The sequence below is a fragment of the Lissotriton helveticus genome, chromosome 6 (assembly GCF_964261635.1).
Source record: "Lissotriton helveticus chromosome 6, aLisHel1.1, whole genome shotgun sequence".
Taxonomy (NCBI): domain Eukaryota; kingdom Metazoa; phylum Chordata; class Amphibia; order Caudata; family Salamandridae; genus Lissotriton; species Lissotriton helveticus.
This window is the reverse complement of record NC_136067.1, coordinates 754,959,574-754,986,206: the sequence shown is the minus strand read 5'-3', so window position 1 is coordinate 754,986,206 and position 26,633 is coordinate 754,959,574. Positions and strand designations below refer to the sequence as shown.

Genomic DNA, 26,633 nt, shown 5'->3' with positions numbered 1-26,633 from the left:
CCTCGTGTAGGTTGGTGTGGGACAACTTCGACCCACATTGAGGACACTTCTTGAATGGTGTCCTTTCCTTGAGCCAGAAAGTGAGGCCTAGGTAGGCCCAAAGGCCTTCATCGACTACCGGAATTGAAGACTTCGAAGTTGTAGAGAATCGCGTCATGGATCGCGATCGAAACAATACCATCAAACTGGGTGCGGATTGTGCGCCGAAGGAAATTGCGTTCCAAACCGGAGCGCAGGACACACATCTGAGCCCGATGGCGGGAAAAAACAATCTGGGGATGGAGCCGATGCCCATGCGCAATGTGGTCCGAAGGAGGAGTCACCTATCTCGTGACTTCCAAAGAACTTTTCAGGACAACAACAAACTGCAAACATCCGGGCCCAACACTAGGTGGCAATCTATGCACAGTGTGCAATCTGCAACTCATATGCCTCGAACATATCTTTTTAAATACCGCAATATGGTTGATTACTCCATTGAGTGTTTAGTGTGTCTGGCAGTATTGCACCCTAAGCTTATCAGGAAACATTGTTGAACTCTCGCACTGTATTTTTATTTTGTTAACCTTTTATGGTTTTTTAAACCGAAATAAAGATTGAAAAAAAAACATGATATCTGCGTGTGTCCCTGTAGTCTTGTGGTATGCATGTGGGCCCTGGGGCCTACGACATTACATTGTGTTGTGTACATCGGATGCAGATATGTCGTCACCACAGACAGCAGGTTCGAGCTTGGACACGTAGCTTTGTCGTGACCCACTCAATTTGTAAGGGGAGTGGCCAGGGTCATCGTACACACAGCCAACATGGGTGTGTGACTGCAATTTGAGCACCCCTGGGCATGGTTCTGTGCTGTGAATGTGCATCTGCATGTGTCTCTATGGCAGTGTGGATCTCCTTAGTGGGTTGTGGGTGGGCCATGAAGGGTGATAGATAGTATGTGTTCTGGTTCGCATTCCATGTGTTCGGCCCCCACCCACACCTAATGGGCCACCTCATTTTGCCGTGTTGACACATGGCGGTGGGGTGCCATGTGTGGGTGGGTGAAGTGTTGTGAGCCAGCTTTGCTTGCGGGTGCTTCCTGCTGTGTGGTCTGTTGCAGGCTCGGTGTTCCCCCCTGAGAAGTTGGCTGGCTCGGTCCTGGTGGAGGGTTGCGTGGAATATCCATGGGCTGTTGTAGGGTGTCAGTGTCGACGGTGTGGTGGTCCTTTCCGGTATCACTGATGTGTTGTGTTCTGTGCTTTGTTGAAGGTGTTGTGTGCCCCTCTGCGATGTGAACCGGAGGTGCTTGTGGACTACCTGTGCCCCAGATTGCAGTGAGCAGAGTCCAGGAAGTGGTATGGAGACAGAATAGTGCTGTCTCTTCCCAAGACAAAAAGTTTTTTTAAAAACGATTTTCACTTTCTGTGTTTACTGTCTATGCCTGTGGTTGTTACAGTTAAAAACTGTAGTTTTAGCCTGCCTGTAATTTCATATTTGTATCACCTGTGTTGTGTTTTAAACTTGTGGTTTTCCCTGCCCATGATTGCCTCCATTTAGTGTGCTGAATTGTGGGATTTGCAGTCCAACCTCTGTGGTTTGTCCCTCTCATTCCTTGGTGACAATTCTGTTTTCCCTCCAAATTTCTCCTTTGCTCTGTGCTAAGACCTTTATGTTAAAACAGTGCACTCCCAGCCACCATTTTGTGTTCACAAGCCAGTGAAACTGCCCCCCCCCCCAGCAACAGGGATTTTCTACATCAGAGGATGCTTCTGTGAGCTGTTTAACATATCCACCACTAAAATTACTTTCATGTTTCAACATACTAATTCAACACTAATCCTGATGGGTTCCAAAGTAGTGTGCTACTTGCGCTTCAAAACCCCATCAGGGGTAGCAAGAGCTATATAAATACAAACTTCTTTCCCTTCACTGTCCTGCCACCTACCCTTCCCTACCCAAATAACTGAATAACATATCCACTACTCAAATTACTTCATATTTTATTATACTAATTTTCAACACTAATCCTTTATGAGTTCCGGAGTGTCGTGCTACTCGCCAGAAAAGGGCTTCAACATCCATCAGGGGTAACAAGTGCTATATGAATGCAAACCTTTCTTCCCTTTTTATTCCACCGCTATCCTTCTCACTCCAAATAACTGACTAATCTCCACCACTGAAATTACTTTCATATTTCACAATATTAATTCACCACTAATTCTTTATGAGCTTCCTGAATAGCATGATTCTACAAGCCATCAGGGGCAACAAGCGCTATATAAATACAAACCTTTTTTTCCTCCTCTATTCTTCTGCTATCATTCCAAATCAATATAACTGACTAACCTATCTACCACTTAAAATGTACTTGCATGTTTCACTATACTAATTCAACACTAATCCTCTAAGGGTCCCGGAGTAGCGTGCCTACTGCCGAAAAAGCGCTTTGACGCCTCGTCAGGGGTAGTAAGCGCTATATAAATGCAATTACAATACAATATGTGTTGGCACATTGTGCTGGTTTGCATGCAGACTGTATAGCAATGTACATTGTGACCGTTTGGGGGTGCAGGATTCTTCTGCGGGACAGTGTACATTTGGACTACATGACGGATGTCATGTAGTTCCATTTCACTGTTTCCGGCACTGTCAGATGTATTGGGCATGTTTCGGTACACGTGCGGAGCCAGTTGTGTCCTCTGTTCTGCAGTGTTGGCTATGCGAATTGTTCCACGTTGTAGTCAATGTGTGTGTGCTGCAGTGTGCCAAGGGGATCTGGGACATGATCCTGGGTGTTTGTAGGTGTGTGCAGGGTGCTACGCCTCATTGTGCATGTATGCCATTGTGCCCATCTCCTCCCGTCCCTCCAGTCATTGTTCCTTGCGCTCCCTGTTGATGTTGTGTCAGGTCCTCTCGAGCTGTGTCCGTATTCCCTATTCCTTGCACCGTCTCCACACTGATGAGATGACTGTGGCCTGGGTTTCCTCCAACTCCTCCGGGGGCGCTGGACTGCCACCTCCTGTCGCCGTTGCTGCTTTCCTGTTGGCAGTGGGTTGGTACCTGGTTTAGGTATTTTCTGTGGTTTTTATGGTGCATTGTCCCGCCCGACACGTGGGATTTGCAGGCCTGTGGCTGATTTTTGCTACTTTTTGTACCACTTTTGGCCTCATCGCACGTTTTTTAGCGTTCGCGTATTCCATTTTAGCGGCGTGGCGTTCATTTTCACGCGGACATTTGCTGCGTTATCAGGTGTCTATCGCATGCTACCGCCTTGTTGTGAATTCCACGTTGACACAGGGTTATTTTCCCGCGATAGGCTGCGATGTTGAAAGTTGCGTTACGCCACTCTTGCGGTAGTTATCACACGTTCTTGTGAATATACCCCTTGGTGTCTACCCACAATGTGCAGAAGCAAATAAAGAAACTACTGCATTTTCACCTCATTCTTTTAATAATGAATGCTGGGGCTCAATTGGTGCTAAAAAACAGATATGGAAAACACTTTGGTAAGGAAAGTTCATAAATTACCACAATTAACAGTCGAAAGACAATATTTTACTGTGCTAAAACATCACTTCTCGTACACTTTATTAATTTAATTGTTGACAGAATATCTCTAATGGGCTCTTTTGATCCGCTTTGTTAGATCAATGCTGCTGTAACAGTATCATGTAAGCGAACAAGATGAACCTTCTCTGATATCTTCATTAATATGCTGTCAAAAGGAAAGGAGAGATTTGAACCAATTTTAAGGGGGACTGTAGACCAGCATATTTTAACTATTTAAAGCTAGCTGATGATATAATTTGTCATGCTGATTTTTGTGCTCAAAAATTAAAATATGTCAAAGTGTGTTCATAGGAATGATCTGAGTGATACAAATATGTAAATAAGATGATGAATTCAATATGGATTTATCGTTTCATTTTTATTGTTAAGGTGCTTTTCATTTTAGTCATGTATTTTTATATATTGCGTTGTGATTAAAATGTTTAATAGCATTTTTTGGGACAATCAAATTGAACTAAAATTGAGCGCACAAGCACACACATACATCTGTAGTGTAGGTTTCAAAGGATTAAGACCGAACAGCAAAATATCACCCAATCGCACACAGCTCCAAGCTGCATAATATCATCCATAAAGCAATCATACAGACTCTGAAAAACAACACAAATGCTGATTGTTATAGATCCAAAAATATATTTACAGTCTATTACAAAGATTACAAATGGAAGTGTCTATGTAATGGCAATTTGCTAATTAAATGCACAGATTTTCTGGAAAGGTAAACCAAAGCATTACCTGTAAAATCATAGATTTTTTTAAACAAACAAATAAATAAAACATCGAATATAATAATGTGCTGTGATCAAAAGGGATAAAAGTAAAGCAAACAAAAGAAAATATCCATTTGAATTTCCTGTATCCATCTTTGGTCCTAAATGTGGGAAAATACCTTACGTAGCACTGAAAATACCTGTTCCTTTGTGATGCTCTGCAAGCAAAATAGAAAAATATAGTGCATTTTCAATGTATTCAGAGCTCACCACAGAGAAATGTGTACAAAATGAGACAGTATAAATAAAATGTACAATCTTTACAGAGTAACATTTACAATTATTGTGGATTCCCACATTATCAAACAAGACCAATTTTATGACCGATCCCTGGGATCTTTCGCTATCAAAATTGATATAAACAGCCCAATCCTCTTTGGAAGTACAGCAGTCCACTTCAAGGATAGCTCATGGTTTTCGTAATTTTTAAAAGCATTTATCTTGCGATGTAAACGTAATGCACCTGCCACTAACATCTGTTATGTCACACTTTATTGCTAATTAATAGTGTCGAGAAGATCAGCACAGATTATATGCAAAGTTTGAAAGGCTAAACCTGTCTTCTCCTTTTCCCTGTATTTAGAAGGATATTGTGAAAGTATTCAGTTGTGGCAGCCAACAATCCAGACATACGACAAAGTCTGTGAATATTTGCATACAAAGCATCCCACTACCCCAAGTGCGTCTCGAATGTCATCAAAGTTCTGGACCCTTTAAAGATTAGATTTATGCTTACTATACATACACCCGTGTGTAGGTTGCACCAAGCGTGTCACCAATCTCCAGACGTTGTCTCTCTTAGCAGCCAGGAAAACATTTATGAGTTTTACTCATTCCAGAAAACTCAAATATCGAACCTGGGACTCAAAAACCATTGAATATTGACAACTGCAAACTGGGAGCACATTGACCATTATCACGTCTAATGCGGAGAAGCTCATATCACTAGACTAACTGTACATTCCAGAAGATAGTTCTGAAGTAGTCTCGAAGCAGATAACATTATGCACACTGCAGTTATATGTGAGCCTCCGAAGAGGAAAACGCTAATAAAAAACATGAAAACTCTGAAGCTTCCTTCGCCTCATGCTCTATTTCAAATATAAAACCTAAAGTCCTGCAGTATTAGTTGGACTGTATTCCTCTCTATCTCATAGAAAACCTGTGCCAACATTTTAGCCAACATTTCTATGCAGTACATTCAAAAAACTCTAAAGTGGATGTGCTCGGATGAAGTGTTCAAATAACCCTGGCTCATCCAATACAGTCACTTCCTTTAATCCCAATTGTGGCAAAATCTTTTGAAATTTTTCACGGATGAGAATCTGCAGCGGAAGTGTTTCTGCCTTGACTGTGTCCATGGAAACCATCATGCAAATATTTAACTTGTTCTCATGGATGCCTTGCGACAAATTCGGGATCATTATTGCTTTTGTTTCTCAGAATATAATGCAAGGGAAACAGTACAAAACGTTTCAAAGATATTGTCTCTTGGCAACCTGCAACTTCTGGACTTCCTGGCATTGACTTGAAAGAATAAAATGGCACAAAATGAGATACCCATATTGTTGTCGGGAAAACACATTTTCAGTCATGCACTTTAAGAAAAAAATCAAGATCTGGTCAAATGATCCCAGAAAAGCAATATGCCACTTAATAAGCACGGAAAACTTCTAAAGATACTTCTAACGTTGACTGAAAGAAAGTCCATGTGTGGAATAAAGACAAATAATAAAAATAACATCCAAAAATCACAAATTTAAGGAACATTTTGCTGAAATGAACAATATTATGACTTTATCTCACAAATATATCTTTTTTAAATTCTTTATGTACAGTATATTTTATTTAAATTGTAAAAGTCCATTGGATAAAAAGGAGGTTAGAGAGCAAAAGGTGTTCACTTGTGTTTTTTTTTCAGGTAGTACTTTGTTTTTTCCAGTCACTGCTATGTTTCCTTGCTACAACTGGTGGATCACGTTGTCCTGTCTTGCATCATCTGGTGGCACTTAGGAGTTCAAGTTTGGAGGTGCTTGTAGATCTTGTCGATCTTGTATCCACTGGGGAAGTAGTGAGGAGGACCCAGGTAATCAAGTGTCTTGTAGCAGCAGTTCATATGTACTGAAGGCCAGTGCTGTTGTCTCTTAGTCTGTCACCTCCCTCGTGAGGGAGAATTGTCTATCACACCTGGATGCCCGATCCATGTAGATGTAACATTTGTGCTCTCATAGTCTGAATACTGCTTGCAATTTTCTTCTGATGGCCGACCAGTGTAATTCCTAAACTCATCACATCACTGAAAAAAAGGAAAACATGACATAAATGTACACCAATTATTTACTTTCATGTTACAACCAGAAACAACAGCTGGACAAGTCACAGATCATTATTTGCATCAAAGGTTGTAGTATTTTATTACACATCTTATATAATAATCCCTCAGCACCTTCCTTTTGCCCGCTCAGAAGGTAATTGTTGAGTTTATAGGACTTATGTGTTTTTCAAAACCGTACTGATTCTTTTAAGGCAGTAGCTGACATTTAACACACGCATATTCAAGTCTAAACCTGCCATGAAAATTCATTGGTCTGTAATACCTACCAAGCAACAAGCATCATCAAGCCACTACTGCTGTGTGTGCAAAAAACTTGACGTCAGAGTTTAGCCTATCATCGTTTTGGAAGGGGAATGAGCTCTTCATATGTTGGTGTCTCTCAGTTGCCAAGCTTATGTTGGTTAGGGCCTGAATAGGTACACATCTGCCTACAACACGTCAATGGTTACAATCAGTAGTTAACACTTAACTTTGGAAAAAATCTCCTTTGGGAAACAACAATAAGGGACACAGACCTTTTGTTAAATGAACTGCCCATATTCAGCATTTTGGTGCGATTTAGGATTAGCATTTTGTTGCTGCTCAGCAAGCTGGCACAGTGTGTTAAATATTCCCTGATGCCCTATTTAGTAAGCTGGAGGTCATGTCTTTAATTTAATTAAAAAAATACTCATTCTTCCTTATGTTTGAGGTTGTCAATGGAATACCATTATTTATAGTACCATTACAGTAGTTTCTCTGTAGCCTTTGCCATTGTTCTTCTGGTCATCAACATAGTCTGTAAGCTGAGGAAACCCCCATACAATATATGACAGGCCTTCTTCGGGCAATTACAACTATTTAACCTATTGTGGCGAGTCTCTCTGCAAATACTGGTGTAGAAACAAATACTGACAGAAGATAGACAGGTACACAGTTCAGAAATGGCGAATACCCTTGTATGGTTTTACTGACGCCAAAGCTGGACGGTTGGCTAACAAGAAATATCAGTAATTCTAGAAATATCAGCACGGGGTGATGCCATTGTCGCACAGAATAAGAGAATTCCAGTTTGACAGAGGGATTAATGACTCCGAACTGTAGGATTCAACTCCCACTTACTCAATCGTCATCCTTGCCACTGCTTCCAGCGCATTGTAGCCGGCAGAGCTGAAGTTCTCTTTGTACCTTTCCATCTTGATGGCTTCTAACCACTCTCCCACAGAACAGAAAGAAGCAAAATCAAGAGTGTTCTGATCAAGAAGAGGGCTTTTAGGTCTGTAAAGGTGACAAAAAGGAGGGTTCACAAATTAGCAATACTGAGGCAAATATTAGAATTTACCTATAAATAATTTTTATACTGTAATTGTAAAACAAAAACATTGTCAGGTAATCAGAAGGCTTCACGTTCCGAGCAGCAATGGCTAACTTGCATTTACCATGAAAAAATACTTGTAAAATATCATTTATGGTGTAAAGAATTCTGAATACGTTATTATTATTCTGCAAAACGACTGACTATAACACCCAGAAAACAACAGACACACTAGTTTATGTTTGGAAAGAAAAAAACATTTCAAGATAGAAGTTGTAGAAGATGTATTCTGTGGAACTGCTGCTGTGCAGCGTCTGAAATAGAAACAAGCATTTGCAATGCAATCGATCTCGCCTTTGGGACTTTATATGTATTTAGCTATGCAGCGCATTAGCCTGGGTGCAGAAACATCTACTGTTCTTTAATATGGAGGGAAAGTAAGCACCAAACTGCGTGACACACTAGGTATGGGAACACATGGAGAGAAATATTGCCTTGCAGCAGGAAATAGTATAGTCCAAAGCTCTGTTTTGAATATAAAATCAGGGCCTTCGGTGATCATATCACTGAAAATACAAGATAAATATTATTGTCTACGGGTGATGGGGAAGACAATTTCTATGGACTAGAATCTAGAGAATACTAAAGTGATTCTGGTATTTTACTGACCTCTGCTGGTCGTTTTCTATCAAGAAACTTGAATAGAGGTACTTGAACAAGCAGAAAGCAATTCTGGTATTTTACTGACCTCTACTGGTCGTTTTCTAGCAAGACACTTAAATAGAGGCAGTTGAACAAGCAGAAAGCAATTTTGGTACTTTACTGACCTCTACTGGCCGTTTTCTATCAAGACAGTTAAATAGAGGCAGTTGAACAGAAAAAAAAAATCCCTACGTGGAAGCAGACAGGGCTGATCTCCAGAGCCCCAAAGTACATACACATATAAGTATATACAAGAGGTCTCGAATGCTCGACCTAAAAATACAAGATCCAAAACCAGGGCACCACACAATAAAACTATAATAAAACGAAATCAGCACACAAAATACTTGAGCCCTTGTGTACATGGATTTCCCGTTCATATGTGACAAAAATACTAAATTAATGTGTGTTTGTGTGTGCGGTCTAGACTGATCCGAACGGTGTTTGTAAACCCTGATGAAACCAGACAAACTACAGACTATGGCATAATGAGGACTGGTCCATGTAGTGTGGTTAGGTACTTTTAAGAATGTGCATCAAAATCTAAAAGCACAGTTCTATTTGCTGTATTCCACTTTATGACTTACTCCAGTATTGTGGAATTAGAATAGAAATAAATACACCTTTATGGGCTGATCATTGCATATATAGGCATGGTGTGTGTGTTTGCTCTCTAGTTAAGAATGTTCTGTGCTAGTTATCTTACCTGCTGCAGGTTCCCAGTGGAGTTTTTAAACTGTTAGGGTTACGAATCATTTTGTCTAGAATGCCAACGATCTGTTCAAATTTGGGCCTTTCTCCTCGCTCCTTCTGCCAGCAATCTAGCATCAGCTGGTGCAGGCCTGTTGGGCAGTCCATTGGAGCTGGCAAACGATATCCTTCTTCGATTGCTTTTATAACCTGAGGAGCCAAATGCCATTGCTCAGTCATACAGAATTTGTAAACAATGAGGTTTGCAGCAATTCACAAACCATTCACCCATTAAAATCTCCACTGATATGTGAAGTATGTTTCATTTCTCGAGTATAACGATCTGCCACAAGAGCTTATGATATACAGAACAGCTCCTTTTGTCATGTTTCAAACACTTTATTGCATCCTCTTGCAATGCCAATAATGTAACAGTGCCAGTAATCCAAATGAGCTATTCATAGTATGAATTCACTCCATTAACTGGGCACCAGACACACAATTAAAAACAAACAAGCACTTATGTTGAATAAAACATAATCTAAGAGGCTCTTCATAATAGCTCAGTATTGTCAAAGATAAACATCACACAAATCAGCTGCAGTACAGCAGGCTAGCAGACATGTCAACTTCTATAACTGTTTCCCTGTGTGAGGAGGGGGCAGGCCTTGGAGGGGCAGGGCTTTATGCCAATCAAACAAAACATGAGAATATATTTTGGAACATTTATTTCCTCCCTTACACAGCCAAAATAAATCCCACTGATGTCCTAGGGAGGTTTTACTCCCTTGAATGGACATCAGCTCGTCAGAAACTCCACACAATGAGCTTGAAACCTGCTCTCTGCAGGAGTTTCAAGCTCACTGTGTGGACGACGTGTGATATTAGCTCCTTACGAGGAAGTCATGTGAAGGGAGTTAATATTGTGTATCACCCTGCGGCACTGTGTGAATTGGAACGTCTGACATAGGTTTGCAATGCAGCACAAGGCCCTGCTGCTGTTTAATGAAACTCAGATGCCCATTTCTAGCCAGATGCTATTGAATTTTAGTGAAAAAGGTAAAGCATGCCAGCTAATGTCCCCTTGCGATTGATTCTCCGCCTTGATAAATGTTGTAGAACAATTGGTACCAGTGGTGCATTTTACATCGCAGTAGCCAAGGAAATTTGTAACAGGCACCTCTGTACGGACACTGATTAAATAGTTCAGTAACACATTGTCTGCTGGGTGAGCCTCGCCTTCTCTATGGTTCTTTTTATAGATCTTTCAAAAAAGGGGACAAACTGTGCATTTATGAATATATTTACTTAAGGGACATAGGTTATATGGACACCTTCTACAGTCCTGAACTTTTCAACTAATAATTAATGTCAGGAGTGTCAGTCTAATTCCTTCAATTGGAGCAAAAGAAGACTCCAACACCCAGAATGCATTAAGCTACCACACAAAGTCCAGAATCAGGAAACAGCATCCATAATGACCTGAGGGGAGGCTCACACCCTAATAGGAGGGCGAATGTTGCATCGGTGTGAACTCATTATGATCTAAATGTATATTCGAGGATACTTTCCGGCCTCAATTAATTTTCAGAAGCTTCTGGTGCCAAATGGGTAATTAACAAACACCAAAGGGGTCAAAATGAAAATTCAAAGCAAATCTATGTGGATAATCAAATAATATTTATAAACAGGATCAACTGAGCCCTTTCTCACGCAGCCCCTCATAATTAGTTCTCAAACACACAAGTTCCTCTGTCAGAACCCCCAGTAGAAAAAACTCTGCTCGCTCTCCATTTAACCCCACTGGGCATTGATATTACAACTGCAAAAAACACAGTTGATGGACAGAATGTAGAACAATGTCATACTTTCTCCCTAGTACAAGGATCTGGGCCTAAATCCATCGTTTTTTTGCACTCCACACCACCCTGGCTTAGACACTGGCTATTTGCAAATCAGCTCTGACCCTGTGCCTCATGGGAACAGTCCAGTCCGAACTTGCAATTTTCACCCCAAGTGGGCTGGGTATGCTCAGACGTGAGTCCCAGGCTCTCCACACGACTGGAGTCAAGCTATCCAGGCTGATGAAGGCTGATAGCCAGAAACCGGTCCTTGGATGCTTGATTCCGGTCTGGGAAAGACATGGCTTGGTAGTTCGGACTGGACTGTTCCCATGAGGCACAAGGTCAGAGCTGATTTGCATATAGCCAGTGTCTAACCCAGGGTGGTGTGGAGTGCAAAAAAACGATGGATTTAGGCCCAGATCCTTGTACTGGGGTGAATGTATGACATTGTTCTACATTCTGTCCATCAACTGTGTTTTTTGCATTGATTTTTCAACGCCCGCATGCCCAATTTCTGGACCCAAGTCTACAGATTTTCACCATGCAGGCAATGTGAGCATGCGAATACCAAGTATTGTCAGCACAATACATCAGTTCCTAATACGAATACATAAGTCCACCAGCTGCTTAACTTTACAGTAAAGTCAAAATTGCATGTAATTTCAAGTGCTAACAGCACCCAACTCAATGACACTGATAGCTTTGGATCATGGAAGAAAGAAAAGACAAACTTGCACCTTGGGACTCAAACCTGTAACATGGATGCATACAGATCTCTGCAGTGTATACAATATTACACTGAAGCATCTAACCATGGCGCTCAGACCAATCACAAGACTGCTATTAGCAGCGTTGGGATTGGCTAGGGGAGTCTGGAAGCCTGTGTGCTTCCTGTTTCTGCTCCATCCACGGAAGTAGAATGGCGGAGAGGCGGTGGCGGCCAGGTAAGTGGAATTTTCTTTCTTTAATGGTAAACACCCCCACCTGTTCCCTCCCGGCCCGCCTCACCACCACTGCCCCATAGCAGCCGCCACTGCATTTAGCAGAGTGATATAATAAGGCAGAGACTGACAGAAGGCCCGAATCTTGAAATTTGTGGGGTTAACCTCCGATAAGGTGTGCTAAACCATCATTTGAGAGGTTAGAATCCACAGAATCAGGAATTAGATTTGCGCAAAAAGAAATTAGGCCAACAAGACGAATTACCATGTAAGCTAACTTAATACCAGAATCGGATTGGGAAGATCCATCAGCAAATTCTGGTGGACACTCACAAATTCATTAACATTTTAAAGTCACTTTCACACCCCCAATACACATGTAGAAATACTCATGCCAAGGTCAGGGGTAAACGAGTTTTCACGAAGGCGATTGGATGGGAACAAGCCAACCCTATTTTCTACAAAAAAAGGGAAAAAAGTTTTTTGATTTGTAAATGAACTAATGTATTATAATTCCTCGTGCAAAAAGGTTCCCTTGCCACATTTCTATATGTAAAAACATTTACATATGCGAGAAAGTCTGGTAACAGACTCCTTAGCTATAGGGGGAGTACATTTCTGACTTACACACACAGGATGTTGTGAAAAGCATTTGCACATTTCCCCCAGTGCAACTTGTATGCACATTCACTTAGCTACCACAATGCAACAGCAATGCAAATGTCTATCAAATGTCCACAATGCTGTAAAAGTGTTTACACAGCGCTGTAGCCACCAGGAAAATAGGCAAAGAAAAAGGTCCCGTCTTTTCAGATTTTCTCCGAATTCCCCTCACATCGTAGGACAGCCTGTCTCTGGGACACATTTTCAGAGATTAATTTTCCCAGAACTAGGCGTTGCTGATCAGCTCACATCCTACTCTCATTACACATTACTTTCCCCATCTCCCAAAACATCAAATAGGACACCAGTTCTCTGCGACTGGAGAAGTTAACAATTAAATGTGTTATTAAGAAAAGTATAGGTTTTGCGCACAGAAACTCTGAGACCTGTTCTGATACTGTATAAAGTGTTTATTGCTGCCCACTCACTGATGTTCATCTATAGCAACAATTCACTCTTGCAACGTAGCACTAACCCAGAAGAGAAAGCCCCCCACCACCCACGAAGGTTTACCTTGCACAGACTCCTTGCAGAACATAATCAAAACCAACCAAGTGCTCCTCGTGCATTAAATAAATCTATTTGTTAAATTTAGCATTTCATATTATGCATTCCTTGCAGAACATGGCGCGCTGTTCATTTCACCCTTGGTACATTCCCTGCGGCCCAGATGACACAGATAGGCAAATTATTCCAATGACATGTCCGTACATAAAAAGCTGCAAGCCTTTGCTCATATCACCTTCTACACACCCCACCCACACACACACACACCCACACACACACACACTCGACATGTCCCTCACAGGACAGATCTTACCAGCCAGCCGTCCATTGTAAAGACATGAGGCAGTTCAAGCACTAAACTTGGGGACAGAAAGGCTCATGGCCTCTTACCCAAAAACACAAGCCACTTTGCAGGGTAGGCACCCCAGGGCTGGCCTTAGGCATGTGCAAGATGTGCACCTGCACAGGGCCACCAAACCCCAGGGGCCACCACGCCAATATATATCCATAATATAATAATCATCTGAGGATGCATACATATTTGCGTGGTGGCCACTGGCAGGGATTTGGCGGCCTCCGGCTCTGTTCCACTTCCAAACACCCTGACCCCCCGCCTCCCCCCCCACTCTTCACTGGCTTCCACGCTCTGCCCCACCCGGACCACCTCTTCCTGGGCCCCCTACCCACGCTCCCTGCCCAGGGCCGCCTTGAGCATAGAGCCGCCCCTGGGCACCCAAACCAAGTCGCAAGTCTTTTCACTGCCCCAATGGATAGGAAGGTTTACCTCCTCACACCAGCTAACATCTTTATTGGATTCTTATGGCAACCACCTGCAGGAAAGCATTCCAGTTCCCAAAAGACTAGTACAGACACCTCCCCCTTCACCTAGTGGTGGATGCCCCCAAACAGGTATCTACAAATCTCCTTCCCACCTGTTCTGAAAGTGACAACTCCCAATCTGCTCTCTCAAGTGAGGCAGTTACAGAAATTGATGCAGGAAATGCTGCTCTGCATTTCATACTAACCCTACAAGGATAGTTGTAGTAATATTCAAGTAAATAAACAAAAGGATAAATTATGGAAGACTTTCTAAATGATTTGTCTGATGAGAAACTGGTCATGCATAGAAAGTTTCAATATGACATATATTTGTAAAGCGCACGTTCACCCCAGCAACGGGGCATCTTGGCGCTGAAATAACAGATGTATATTGTTACCCAACTCAATGGTACTCATTTTATCGACCTCAAATGGATGAAAGACTGAGTGGACCCGCCGTGATTTGAACCTGTGACTATGAGGTCGAACACATGCCCCTGCAGTGTATGCATTAGGCCACTGAGCCACCAGACCCGGCAGACATGACATGGAAAAAGGGCCTTCAAACATTTACATAAAAAGCATTTTAAACTACCTGATTTGTTCAGTGAGTTAAGCAAATAAAAGCTCAAAGCCCAGCAGCACCAACAAAATGGATGCACAGAGCCAGTGCTACCCCTCCAATACCCTAAGATTCCCTCTGCATCCTCTATTTAGAGCCACTGGAATTACACCGCAGGGAAGGAGAAACTAATTAGGGAGGGTTGACTATTTTATGCAGCAAGAAAAGGCACTTTTTAAAAGGCACTTTTTTATAGCATTACTTCATTATTTTGTAATTTATACACATAGTAACACTGGCTGGGTGTAGATTCCAATTTATTAGTAACTGTTTACCAAGGAAATACAGGAAGAAGCCCTGAAAGATTACCTATAAACCTTCCCGAAGGGCATTACAATAGGAGTGAACATGTTGCCATGTTTTCAGTCACTTTTTATAAGTTTGACCTAAAAATATATTTTGGTTAAAATATGCAGATTATGCAGCAGATTATTGATTATTTGGCAACTGTGGCAAATCAATAATTATGCAGAAAACACCTTGGAAGCCAAATCACATATTTCTAGTAACCCTGCTTATATTCTACCTAGCTTCTCTGTCTGCTGAGGGGTGGAGGCACCCTGCTTAGGGACATCCCAATGATCATCCGCAGTCCTGTATACATTCACCAGTGCAAGAAAATAAAGAGCCCTTACAACAACTCCCCGCAGTCTCTCACAAAATAGTGGCCCAATTGAAGCCCTTAAATCTCTGGGGCCAGGAATGTGGACTGCGGGGTGCCTCGCGGGAGGCCAACTGGGTCCTGTGGATGCTGGTTCCAGTTGTTGTGGGGCCACTGAAGGTAGGTCCAGCTGCTGCTGAGTACGCAGGAGGAGTGCAGCATTCACCTGCCTCCACTGCCCTAACAGGGAGGGGTCGAGATCGATGCAGTCCCGTGATGCCCAAGGCAGTGCAGACACAACTCGATCTGGATCTGTGTGTCGCAGGCCAATCAGCTAGCTGGATGCAGGCCCGCTATCTCCCTTGATCCCCTCCTGCATTACCGAGTGTCAGTTGGGGTGGGGAGTACGCCTCCTTCGTGGCTCTTGCCTACGCCCTCCCCAGGGGCTGCCCGACATCCAAGTAGGGCCCCAGAGTATTAAAAGAACTTAGACCTCACTGGCTGCTCATGCTGCCCCAATGCACAGCCTGAGATAATAGCTGCTGTTCAAGGGGGCGAGTGGAAATGGATAACTACCTCCCACCGTGGGACGCATCCTGATAGTTGCCAAACATGCAGGCTGAGACCCGGTTTGTTCTCTTGTCTCACAGTGACAAGTCAAATGGCGACTCTTTAGATGTGGCAAAGCATATTGGGGTGACTTTTCCTCCCTGGAGAAAGGTTTCTGACATTTCAATCACTCAATGTTGGGAGCCGCAAGAGATATAAAACATTACAACTTGCACGTGTCGTTTTGCTGCAAGTGGCATACTCACCTCCCTGGGGAATCAGCCTGGGCAGCCTGGGGTGGATGTCTTGCCCCTTACTGATTGGAGATTAGCCCCCATGGATGAAGGCTGATGATGGTGGGGCCCTTGATTGTAGAGAGTGGTAGTCTGCGTTTAGGGGTCTGGACCAGCCAATATTGGTCTCCCCTAGTCAGCCAGGGAGGTCAGTATTGGCCTCCCAAACCAGCCAGGGGAGTAAAAATGCACTATATTTGACATCAAAATGTTAACACTATTGTGTGTGGATAACGTAAAATATTTGGGAATACACTGCATCACGGAACCCTGCCTGTTCCTTGCAGGGAGTAGGACCACACAAAGTACCTTAGAGTGTCCCCATGCCCTGTGATGTCATATATTACACAGGGAAAGCATCTTAGTTCGTTTTGTTACCTCATTACATCAGCTTACTGATTAGTGAGGAGATTTGAACGTTGGTACTTATGCCAGCTTCGAGCACTGAACCAGGCACCAATCAGTATGGTATTCCAAAAGAGGGGGTAGATGGGGAAAGAAGGGCCTCTTCGTCTCCAAACCCCAAGGACCCCTTCAGGTGTCCACAATCTTGGCAGCTAAATAGGATAAGGGTGTTTCTGTATTCAGTCTATATCCATTAGTGTAATTTGAGGCATATATTTAAATAATGGAAACCTATCTAGAAAGCAATAGACCACTGTATGTAGTAGAGTTGGTGATGTAAGATTCACATCTGCTTAGAAAAAGCATTCCATTCATAGGTCAAATGTAGGGCCGAAGGAGCTCAAAGCTTACTAAGTGGTATCACATTATGTGCTCCAAGAAATGAATTTCCAGCTCTTTTCTGAATGGAGGAGCGAAAGCGTGAGCCTTATCTGTCATGGGATGCTGGCCTATATCCACGATGAACATCTAGAACCATTTGTCTTCTGGTCTTTTCCTTTTGTACTTGTGGGCTTCAGGACTGGAGATTGCATGGCTTTGTGGGATAGTGAGTGTTTCTGTCAGGTAAGGTGGGTGCTGTGTTAAGTGCTACTGTTCTATAGGTAGCGCTGCAAGTCTTGTAGCCGTTGTGGTTTGTACATCAGTAAGGCAGGTTCGTTAGGAAGGCAATTACTCATCTGAGCATCTGTAGACCCCTGATAAGTTATGGAGCACCAAGTATGATGCATTTCAATGGAGTTGGGAAAAAGTCTTGAAAGTCATTGACTAGGATGTTGCGAGTGTGCAAGTGTGGAAGGTCCAGGATTTGGACAGAGGTCCTAAAGGCAGACTTGGAAAGGTATTTTTTAAACCCAAGCCAAATCTGAAGTGAGTATGTCTTTCTGCCTTGGTATTTTGCATGTAGTCGTCTGTTGTGTATGTGGTGAAAGATGGTGTTTCAGCATGAGCAGAGAGGGCAGCCATCACCATAAGCATCAATATACAAATACGCGCAAGAAGATGAAAAAGGACGGATTTATGACTGAAACGTTAAACTAAAGTGATTGCAATTCACGTTAAAGTGGTGTGAAAGCAAACAATAATTATAAAAATGTAAGTTAATTCAGGCACAAAAAGCTGTGAGTATCTTTTAAGTGCGCAATGTTTGCAGTCACACCACAACTGCATTACTTACATAATAATAACATTTATCAAGATAGCCTTCAAAAACAATCAAAGCTTTGAATGTTCTTGACTCTACACTGGTATATTTCAGTCAATAAATGTATGTATTTATATTCGTGCCATTCGCATTTATATTTATTTTCTAGTACTTGAAGCTTACTTAACAATAACTGACATATAATACAATACCAAGCGTGCTGTGAACAGTTCATGTTATTATAAATTGCAAGACAAAGTGTCTTTGCATGTTGTACTTTTCCATATCCCTTGCAGTGCAGGTATTCGCGTCACGTCAGATGCCTTTATTCTTGGATCCACTGCATAGGAAATCTGTCAAAACCCACGAAACTCTAGACGGTGTCGTGGGAATGAAAATAGTTCTTGCTCATTGCCCCAAGGATTTCGTTAACCATATTTTGACAGTCTATGGAATGTTTGGTACTCAACCCTGTCAAAGGTAAGCAACTACACAATCTGTTTGCTAAACCAACATTTGGTTTCTTTTTCCTAAAATGATTTATGTCCATTGTTCAAATAAAATACATTACTAAGCAAGGATTATATTTTAGCAACCAGGAACTTCTCTCTCGGATCTGTTATCCCTTAGCCTCCCACAAGGCCCATCCACCAAAAAGCATTTGGAAAGTCAACAGTTCTGGGTTTAATGTGCTAATGCATTAGCGCGAAACACTCGAAGTGGAGCCATCATGACCAAGAGAGCAACAGATGTAATATAGTCCCTCATGTAGTTCAATTCTTGCACTTGAGTAGATATGGAAGGTTATAGCCAAACAGCCAATAGCATCAGTAGACATATGAATACCCCTGTGGGCTGACCAATATGTGATTGAAAAAGTTTCCAGCCAATAGCTGGAAGACTCTGATCGAAGAAGGATACCAGGTGAAAGGGGCAGGCCCAATTCCAACTCTATGTATAGTGTTAGTGTTAGTTACATGTCTGTTTGACAATGTGCTGCTAAAACCTAAACAGAAAATCTGATGTGCAACAAGCAGTGTCTACCTCTAGTTTCTTCTAACTCTTCCTCCAACTGTTGGCTCTCTAGCGGAGAATACAAATTAGGGAGAGAGAGGAGGAACAACTGGCCAATCCCTGTAGTCTGCACATGTAGAGTTCTAGGAACAATCCTAAAATGTAAAGTGGGGGAGACTAATACCTAAATGGTGACAGCCATATGCCTACACAGTCACTAGGAATAGAATGCACTGAAACTGGGAGAGGGAGCACACTGCCAGTGAGACGCTGACTGTGAAACAGAACACAAGATCCATTGACCTTAATCACAGTGATTTATCGAAAGTTTGTAAGATCCGATCCCCTAGGACTGAAACAGGCAACAATCAGCAGACAACAGTTGGCTTACCACAATACCCAACTCCACCAATGAGGCCTGAAATTGTAAAACTCCCCTCTGATCAAAAACAGTGAAACGGCGCATGCAAGCTTTATACAATGCTGTTAGAGAGATCTACACCTTGAAATACATACATCTTGATTGGACATGTCCCAGTATGGCCTCTCTCCATAGGACATTACTTCCCACATAACAATTCCATAGCTCCATACATCACTGGCAGAAGTAAATTTGCGGTACTGGATGGCTTCCGGAGCTGTCCATCGCACTGGAATTTTTCCACCCTGTTTAAAAACGGGAATTTTAATCAGCAAGGTGCATCAATGCAAATGACTTTTTTACCTAATTGAAAGTATACTTTATTTAACTTTATAAGTTAAGCAAATGCAGATAATTCACAAAAGCATATTTACTCTTGGGCAAATGTTTTTGGATGTGAAAATGTGGAATCTACAAGGCTCCCTGCAGGTGAACGTTGAATTGTGTTTACTAGCAGTGTACAGACACCAACACCTGTGGACAATGAAGTAAGCCAGGCACAATAGAAGGACATCCCTTGACAGCCAAAGTGTGATCACTGTGTACATCCTACGCTTCCTTTGCCTTACAACAAAAAATGTAAGGGCATTGGGCATGGCGGTTATATCGTAACCATCTCCAAATGTAACCAGAGGTGATGACAAGCATTTAAGTACAGACACATAGTATTTATTTTTACCAGGATGGTGGGATTATACTAATTGTGAATTCAAAAGCAGGCCAGTAGAACATAAATGAAATCAGTTATTATAATGGCACGAAGGCTTCAGGTGTGCACACGCTTTATAAATAAATAAAATAACGCAATGCATAAAAAAAAGGACATGATCTATGACACGTTGGCGAAATAGCTTACACTCCTTTCAAAATGTGTCGAAGAGGTGCCCACGTGCGTGGGTGAAGCAGAAGCAGAATTGCGCCTGATATCTGAGCTTCAATTATTGGCCGGCAGTGGAAACTCAGGTGCTCATTGAACTGTATTTGTTAGCTTCTCATATCAACGCTCATTCACATGGGACTAATATTTAGCCGTCATCATAACTGGGACTTAATGGTTACAGCTGTGATCAGTGAGGGTTATTTCTACCTATGCTGTATTCGGGAAGCGTGTGACCTCGAGATTGACCTTTTGATATTCAGGCCTACTTGTCTACACAAGGGGATCATAATAGGTGCACAAACACACTGCCGTATCCAGTCCGATAGCGTCCAACTTCCACAATGTGTTGTGTCTTTCATCAATGCTAGGGGCCTCTTCAAGTAGACATGGCGGCGGCCGAAACAACTCTTGTTCAAGGCTACATTGTTAGCAAAAATCAACCTCTCCTTGTGCAGATGGTAGTTACTCCCTCAGGGTCATCTTTACACGTACACAAACACACAAACACTCTCTCCTTCTCTTTCCATATTTCTTTCAAAACTAGGAAAAAAGGTTTCCTAAACACATTTCAACAGAAAGTCCAACTACATTGACCGGAAGGAGATTAAAACACTGGGGCTTGTCTCTCATATGGTAAAGGACAATATTTACATCTTGGAGGAGCTTTTAGGAAATCCGGCTAAATTTCCTGGGATATGAGTTAACGTGGGAGCACTAGCAGCTTCAGTTTATTTCTCGGAAGAATTAGCCTGGGAAAAGTCCTCGAAATGCGGTCAAACAATGGAAAGCGAAGCACAAACACCAGTCCCAAAGCTACCCTCATTCTAAGTTGCACAAATGAATAAAGGTGTACTACTAACATAGTATCTCCTCATCCGTGAATTATTGCACTCCACATTATCAGTAAATCTGTATGTAAAAATACATCGTCAGTTTTTCACAATCCTCATAATGACAGTATTAATGGTGAACGCCCTGTATGCTTCGGTATGAAATTCATACAGAGCGTATTAAATATTTTAATCCACATCAAATTATTATCCCTTGATTTGGGTGACACTGTGCAATGTATTTACTTTTAACATGCAGGATAATCCGTTTTTTCAGTTATGCTAAAATATTAACGCTTGGCTCAGGGTGACTGTAGAAGGCATATTTACTTTCAGCGTTCAGGATAATAATACATCTTGCTGCTCATGCATAAACTGTGACGCATCGAAACCCATAAACACCCCCCACCCCATTTTTCATTGAAAAGTCTGCATGTCTTACTGTTGTGGTGTAGACAGCTTCTTGGTCATCTTCTATTACCCTGGAGAGACCGAAGTCAGACACTTTACAGACAAGGTTGCTGTTGACAAGGATGTTCCGGGCCGCCAGGTCTCTGTGCACATATCCCATGTCAGCCAAGTACCTCATGCCAGCCGCGATGCCTCTCAGCATCCCCACCAGCTGAATGGCCGTGAATTGTCCATCATGTTTCTGAAAGAGTCAAGGGAGAGGTACTGTGGTTAGAATTCCAACACCCAGCTAAAAAGTGCAGCTTGCTTATGGGTTTCATGGAGGATGCTTTTGGGAAGGTGGATGTGGTATACAATGTGTGAATGCTTTAGTTTAACAGCATGCCTTTAAAATGGACGGATGACCATGTATGATGAGGAGAGCTTCCAAGCCACCCCTTTACCTGTGAGTTTGTTCCCTGGGCGTTTAGGGTTTGGACTTTTACAAACGGCATGGTCTGGGTGGATCCTGACCGCTTAGATTTTGAAGGTGAAGTCAACCATTCCAAACATTTCTAAAGCAGAAGATCATTGTATTTATTTGGTTAGGCTGGAATGAACTGGAAATGGGTGCAATTTATTTGCATATGTCTTTGTATGCATTCCAAAACAACTCTTGACAATCTACTGGCGGAACACGTTTATATCACACTACTCCTTAAAGCATTTGCTTGTGTGAGATAAAGGCTCCTACCACTTCACATCTATAAATTATGTATATGACTTACTACCAACTATGCAATAAATATCTGAGCCCTAACACACTTCCTTCACAGTGTGCGCTAACACTCCAGCTAAGTTGACAGTCGGAAAACTAGTACATCTAAGTACAATGAAGCCAAAAATTAAGCCAAAAATGCATTGTGCTTTCATCCTGTGTGTTCGTGGCCCAGCTCAGTCTTCTTGTTTTTCTTTAGTAGCTGGGCGTATGCAGCAAAAGCAGCTTTCACTCTGGTGGTGTGGAACTATTCCATCCAGACGGACAGTTATGTGCATGTAGTAACCTAATGCAGTTGCTTTTCTTTGATGCTCATCGGTACCATTATGACAAGTGGGACCAATCTACCAATCCCTGCATTCTCCAGGAAGGTCCTGCACTTCAGGGGATAGTTCCGAGGGCACACAGAAGTCAGACCTATGTGTAAAGCTTCTCTTGATGTTCTGAGATGCTTTGAATAGGTTAACACAAAGTCTTTACATTACAACCAGGAAGGCTTAAGATGGATAGTCCCTGTAAGGGTTGTGAGAATACTGGTACTTTCAAATATTCAATCACAAACTGGCCTCACAATCAATGGGTAGCAGTCAAGGATATTCTTCACGTAAGCGAACCCCCCGTTTGATAATTTCCTAATATATTTTACGCTATCAAGCCAGAAGATTAGAGCCGTCGAACATCCAAGATGCGATTGATCTTTTTTGCCACAGGGGCTCTTTACTTGGGAAAGAATGCAAAGAGATAACTCTCCTAGTTAAAATGGAAGTCTGAGAGTGCATTAGCTGTGAGTCCCAAGCTCTTTTTTATCCTTCTGCAATACTGCTTTAGAGACCAATGATAAACAACAGGTACAAATATAAAAGCAATCTTGGTTTCTTTTCGGGCAGAATAGATAATAAAGAAAAAGTGTGTTTTCTTTGTAACATACTTATTATCAGTGGTTGGCCTGGATTCAAACTCGATTTAACAAACATGGATATGTAAAGATAAAAATGGCATCATGTTGTCAAAATGCTATTTTACATTTGTTAGATAAGGAAAATAGTGCAACAGAAGTACTTGACTTCTATTAGGGCTAGATGAACAGAATGTACCTATTACTAGTTTGTTTCAACTTTCCTTTTTTCTCAATGATAACTTCTTCCTGCTTTCTTTGGTTCAGGAAATATCGTTGTTTATTGTATGCCACTCTTTACTTGTAAAGTGTGTTTACACTTACTAGGCATAGCAACCCTAAAGAAAGTTGAAAATGAATAAATATATATAATTAAAGGAGGATGTTTTAAAATAGTCTTGCTTGCCGGTTGCCTATGCAAAGACAGAATCAATTACACTTTCAGTAGAGCCTAGTTTAAAAATGTAATGCTGCCTCTTTGACAATTACGCTTAAGTATTGGCTAGTGGGCCAGGATCAAGCAATGTAATGTAGAAACGGAGAATGCACCCCTCTTTTTTCAGAGACGTTGTCCTTCTCTTGAGCAAGAAGCTCAGACATGAATCTGAAGTTAAAATATGATTTGCTCATAGCAGGATAGTTAGGAACAATACGAAAGGACATCTCTGCTTGAAGATCTGAAATACTTTTTGAGTTACTAGAAGGAGTCCGCCTTTCTGAGATTTTTGACTCATTGTACTTTTTTTATACATTAATTTAAAACGCTACCGCTCACTGGGAGTGTTCCAAAACATTGTAACTGAAGCCTGCGATAAAACAAATGCATGCCTTTTCGGATAATATTGTTTAACCATGCATCTTTCAAAAGACCATTTATATGAGGTTTTAAACTTGTGATCTGGATTTCAAAGTATGACGAAACTGGTATGCGTAAGAATATGTTTTCATTATATACTTACCCTCAGAAATGCATCCAAGGCTCCATTTTCCATGAATTCGATCACTATCATAACCGGTTTCCCTGCAGTTAAGAGACATAGTATTGTATGAGAACAGAAAGTTTATACCACACATCCTGCGTTTTCATTTATTTTCTGATTAAATGTAAATACGAAAGAAAAACTCCCGCAATGAGAAGGAGCTTAATAATGCCATTAGAAACTGCATGACTCATGGGTAACAAAGCACACACCTAAAATCTCCTAACCCCTACAGCGCCATTTGATTTCTGGTCAGGTGACATGAATAGGTATAGGGTATACACTATCAGTGATATTCTGAGAGTCAGTTAATGAATTAAATGTGTCACTACATGAATAGTGTATACTTTTTTATACGAGAGCTTTTCAATAAAACCAGGTTTGGTACTTCCTTTTTTAATACATGCAGTTTTAAAATAAATGAAAGTAGAATGGCCTCAAACTGCATAAAAAAACACAAAATGACATTGGCAGCTTAACAACAGAACAGCTCAACATACAGGGTCTGTCTACCTGCAACCTAGAGGGGGCCCACTACTTGATGGTTCATAAGTAATCAGGGTGCGAAACACAAAATGAAAAAAAATATATACTTATTTTGGTTTCCTTTGAAGAGCCATACTTAGACACCTTTTTAAGAGATGCCAACATAGAGCTCAAAATAAGCAAAGGGTGTAAGACACCCATTAACTTCTCGGAAATCCTGGCCTGTAAAGTCAGGAGAGCTCTCTTTGGAAGGAAAATTCTCATTTTATGGAATGCAACGAACGATGCATTTTCCCCTGTGCACATACAAATATATAATTTGCTCCAATAGAAAACAACAGTTTCAATGTTTGAGTTTCATAAGTTTCTAAAAAAGAGTGGGTCTTTGCAGGGCTGTCTAATTTTCTCTTTGAAAAGTTCTAAACACACCAGGAAAGTTAGCCCCCTTGGGCACTACTGTGTTATACATCAGTTGAACAAATCATCAGAAGCCAGCAGTATATGGTGCTTTTCGTGCCTACTTTGATCAGGTATACTAACTAGTAGGTCCTCACTAAACCCAAAAGCCTACCACTACTATTTCCTTTATCCCTTCAACAGAGAGCCTTATGGAAACTGTAGTGCAGGTTATGCAAAGACAAATATGAGACTACACATTGCAAAACACCTCGGTTCGAGAGAGACAAAAGGCTAGAAGTGGTCTATGGAGTCTGCAATGACATGAAACTACCTGAAGACCATACATGTATCCATGATGTAAAGGAGAACCTCGTTGCAGCACATCTTTCTTTGCAATCTCTCACCAACGGCTCTAGAGAAAATACGTTTTCAGTGGCTATCTCTGTCATCTACACTTTCTAAAACAGATATTCACCTTCCATGCAATCTTTATAGGTACCAAGGAAAGAAAAACATTTGCCTGTCCAATCTCAGCTACATCATAGGATCAGTAATCGTTTTTGGCCTGCGGTAGCAGTAGTTTTACAACTGCTGTGTATTCAGTACATAATGACGAGACAGCTTCTGATCCCTTAGGCAAGAGAATCTGAATTCAATAGTTGGGTGCTTAACTTCTAGCACAAACTTAATTTCTGTCATCCCAGTCAGGCAACTACTGTCTGTGACCCTACATCTTCTGACTGTCCTCCTTAAATTTGGAGGTAAGCCCTTCTGCGTTCAAGCTGCAAAGCACAGATACGATCTTTCTGTTGCTTTCGGTAAAGAAACAAACGGGAAAAGTCAGTAAGAAACAGACCTGACTTTTACCAAAACAAGCACAACAATATTGCAATTGCACTCTGTCGCGCCAAGAAACACATGGGTAAGAAAAGTAAATAGTGCACTACTTGACAATTTAACTCTGGAGAAGAGAACACCCAAGAGAGGAAGTTTCATATTTGGAATATGAAACAAACAACTATTTCATGCAGTAGAAATGAGGTTCACTCACCTCTTGTCACAACGCCTTCCAAATGGACAACGTTAGGATGATCAAACTGGCCCATGATGCTGGCTTCGCAGAGGAAGTCTCTTCTTTGTTTTTCTGTAAAGCCAACTTTCAGGGTCTTTATGGCCACAGCAACATCTCTCTTTCCTGGGAGTTTCAAACGACCACTGCAAACCTCACCAAACTCTCCTAAAACAGAAAGGTATCTCTCTCCAGATTTGATCAACTTATCATACACAATTTAGGGTAGAAGATTCGCACAAAAAGGCAATGATAAAACACACAATACCTGTTTTGAAGCAAAAGATCGAAGATCGAAAGAAAATCGATTTTCCTATTGCTCAAACTATTGCTCACATTCTAATAAGGGAGAGAGAAAATACCCTGAGATGGATAACTAATGATACTCTATGAATATTGCACTTTCCAGCAGTGATGCACAAAACAGCAGTGCTACATGAAGGTGGGGATTGCCTGTGTGTGGTATACACAAGTCAATGTTGTACACCTGCATTTAGTGAATATGAATTGGTAGAAGTCGCCACGTATATTCAGATAGCAGATTTTAGCTTTGCACTGCACGAAACTGCAGGAAACACTGCAAGGCAGCTGACATTCTGACACCTAAGCCTTAAAGTGACAGAAGCTACATAGGAATGGTCACATAACAAGGGTAGTGGAGCTCAAGGGCTATGTATAAGGAGTGAGTGTAACTCATGAATTTTTGGGTAGCGAAGTCAAAGAGTATACCTGTAAATTACACGAAGGTACGTATAATTTTGCA

At 41.6% G+C, this 26,633-nt stretch overlaps 1 protein-coding gene across 4 annotated transcripts in view; it reads right to left on the bottom strand.

Moving 5' to 3' along the window:
• Positions 1-4,171: 4,171 nt before the first annotated feature.
• Positions 4,172-26,633, bottom strand: part of EPHA7 (EPH receptor A7) — a 224,839-nt gene continuing 202,377 nt past the window's right edge. For 2 of the 4 annotated variants that reach the window (XM_078648247.1, XM_078648248.1), the window contains exons 11-18: positions 25,853-26,038; positions 23,896-23,957; positions 21,728-21,838; positions 21,316-21,525; positions 19,259-19,408; positions 9,360-9,553; positions 7,759-7,914; positions 4,172-6,618 (exon numbers count right to left, since the gene is read on the bottom strand). In XM_078648247.1, coding sequence (XP_078504373.1) covers positions 6,504-6,618; positions 7,759-7,914; positions 9,360-9,553; positions 19,259-19,408; positions 21,316-21,525; positions 21,728-21,838; positions 23,896-23,957; positions 25,853-26,038 — 1,184 coding nt within the window. In that variant the 3' untranslated portion in view covers positions 4,172-6,503. The remainder of the gene's footprint in view (positions 6,619-7,758; positions 7,915-9,359; positions 9,554-19,258; positions 19,409-21,315; positions 21,526-21,727; positions 21,839-23,895; positions 23,958-25,852; positions 26,039-26,633) is intronic. The other 2 variants (XM_078648249.1, XM_078648250.1) reach the window with 1 other exon arrangement.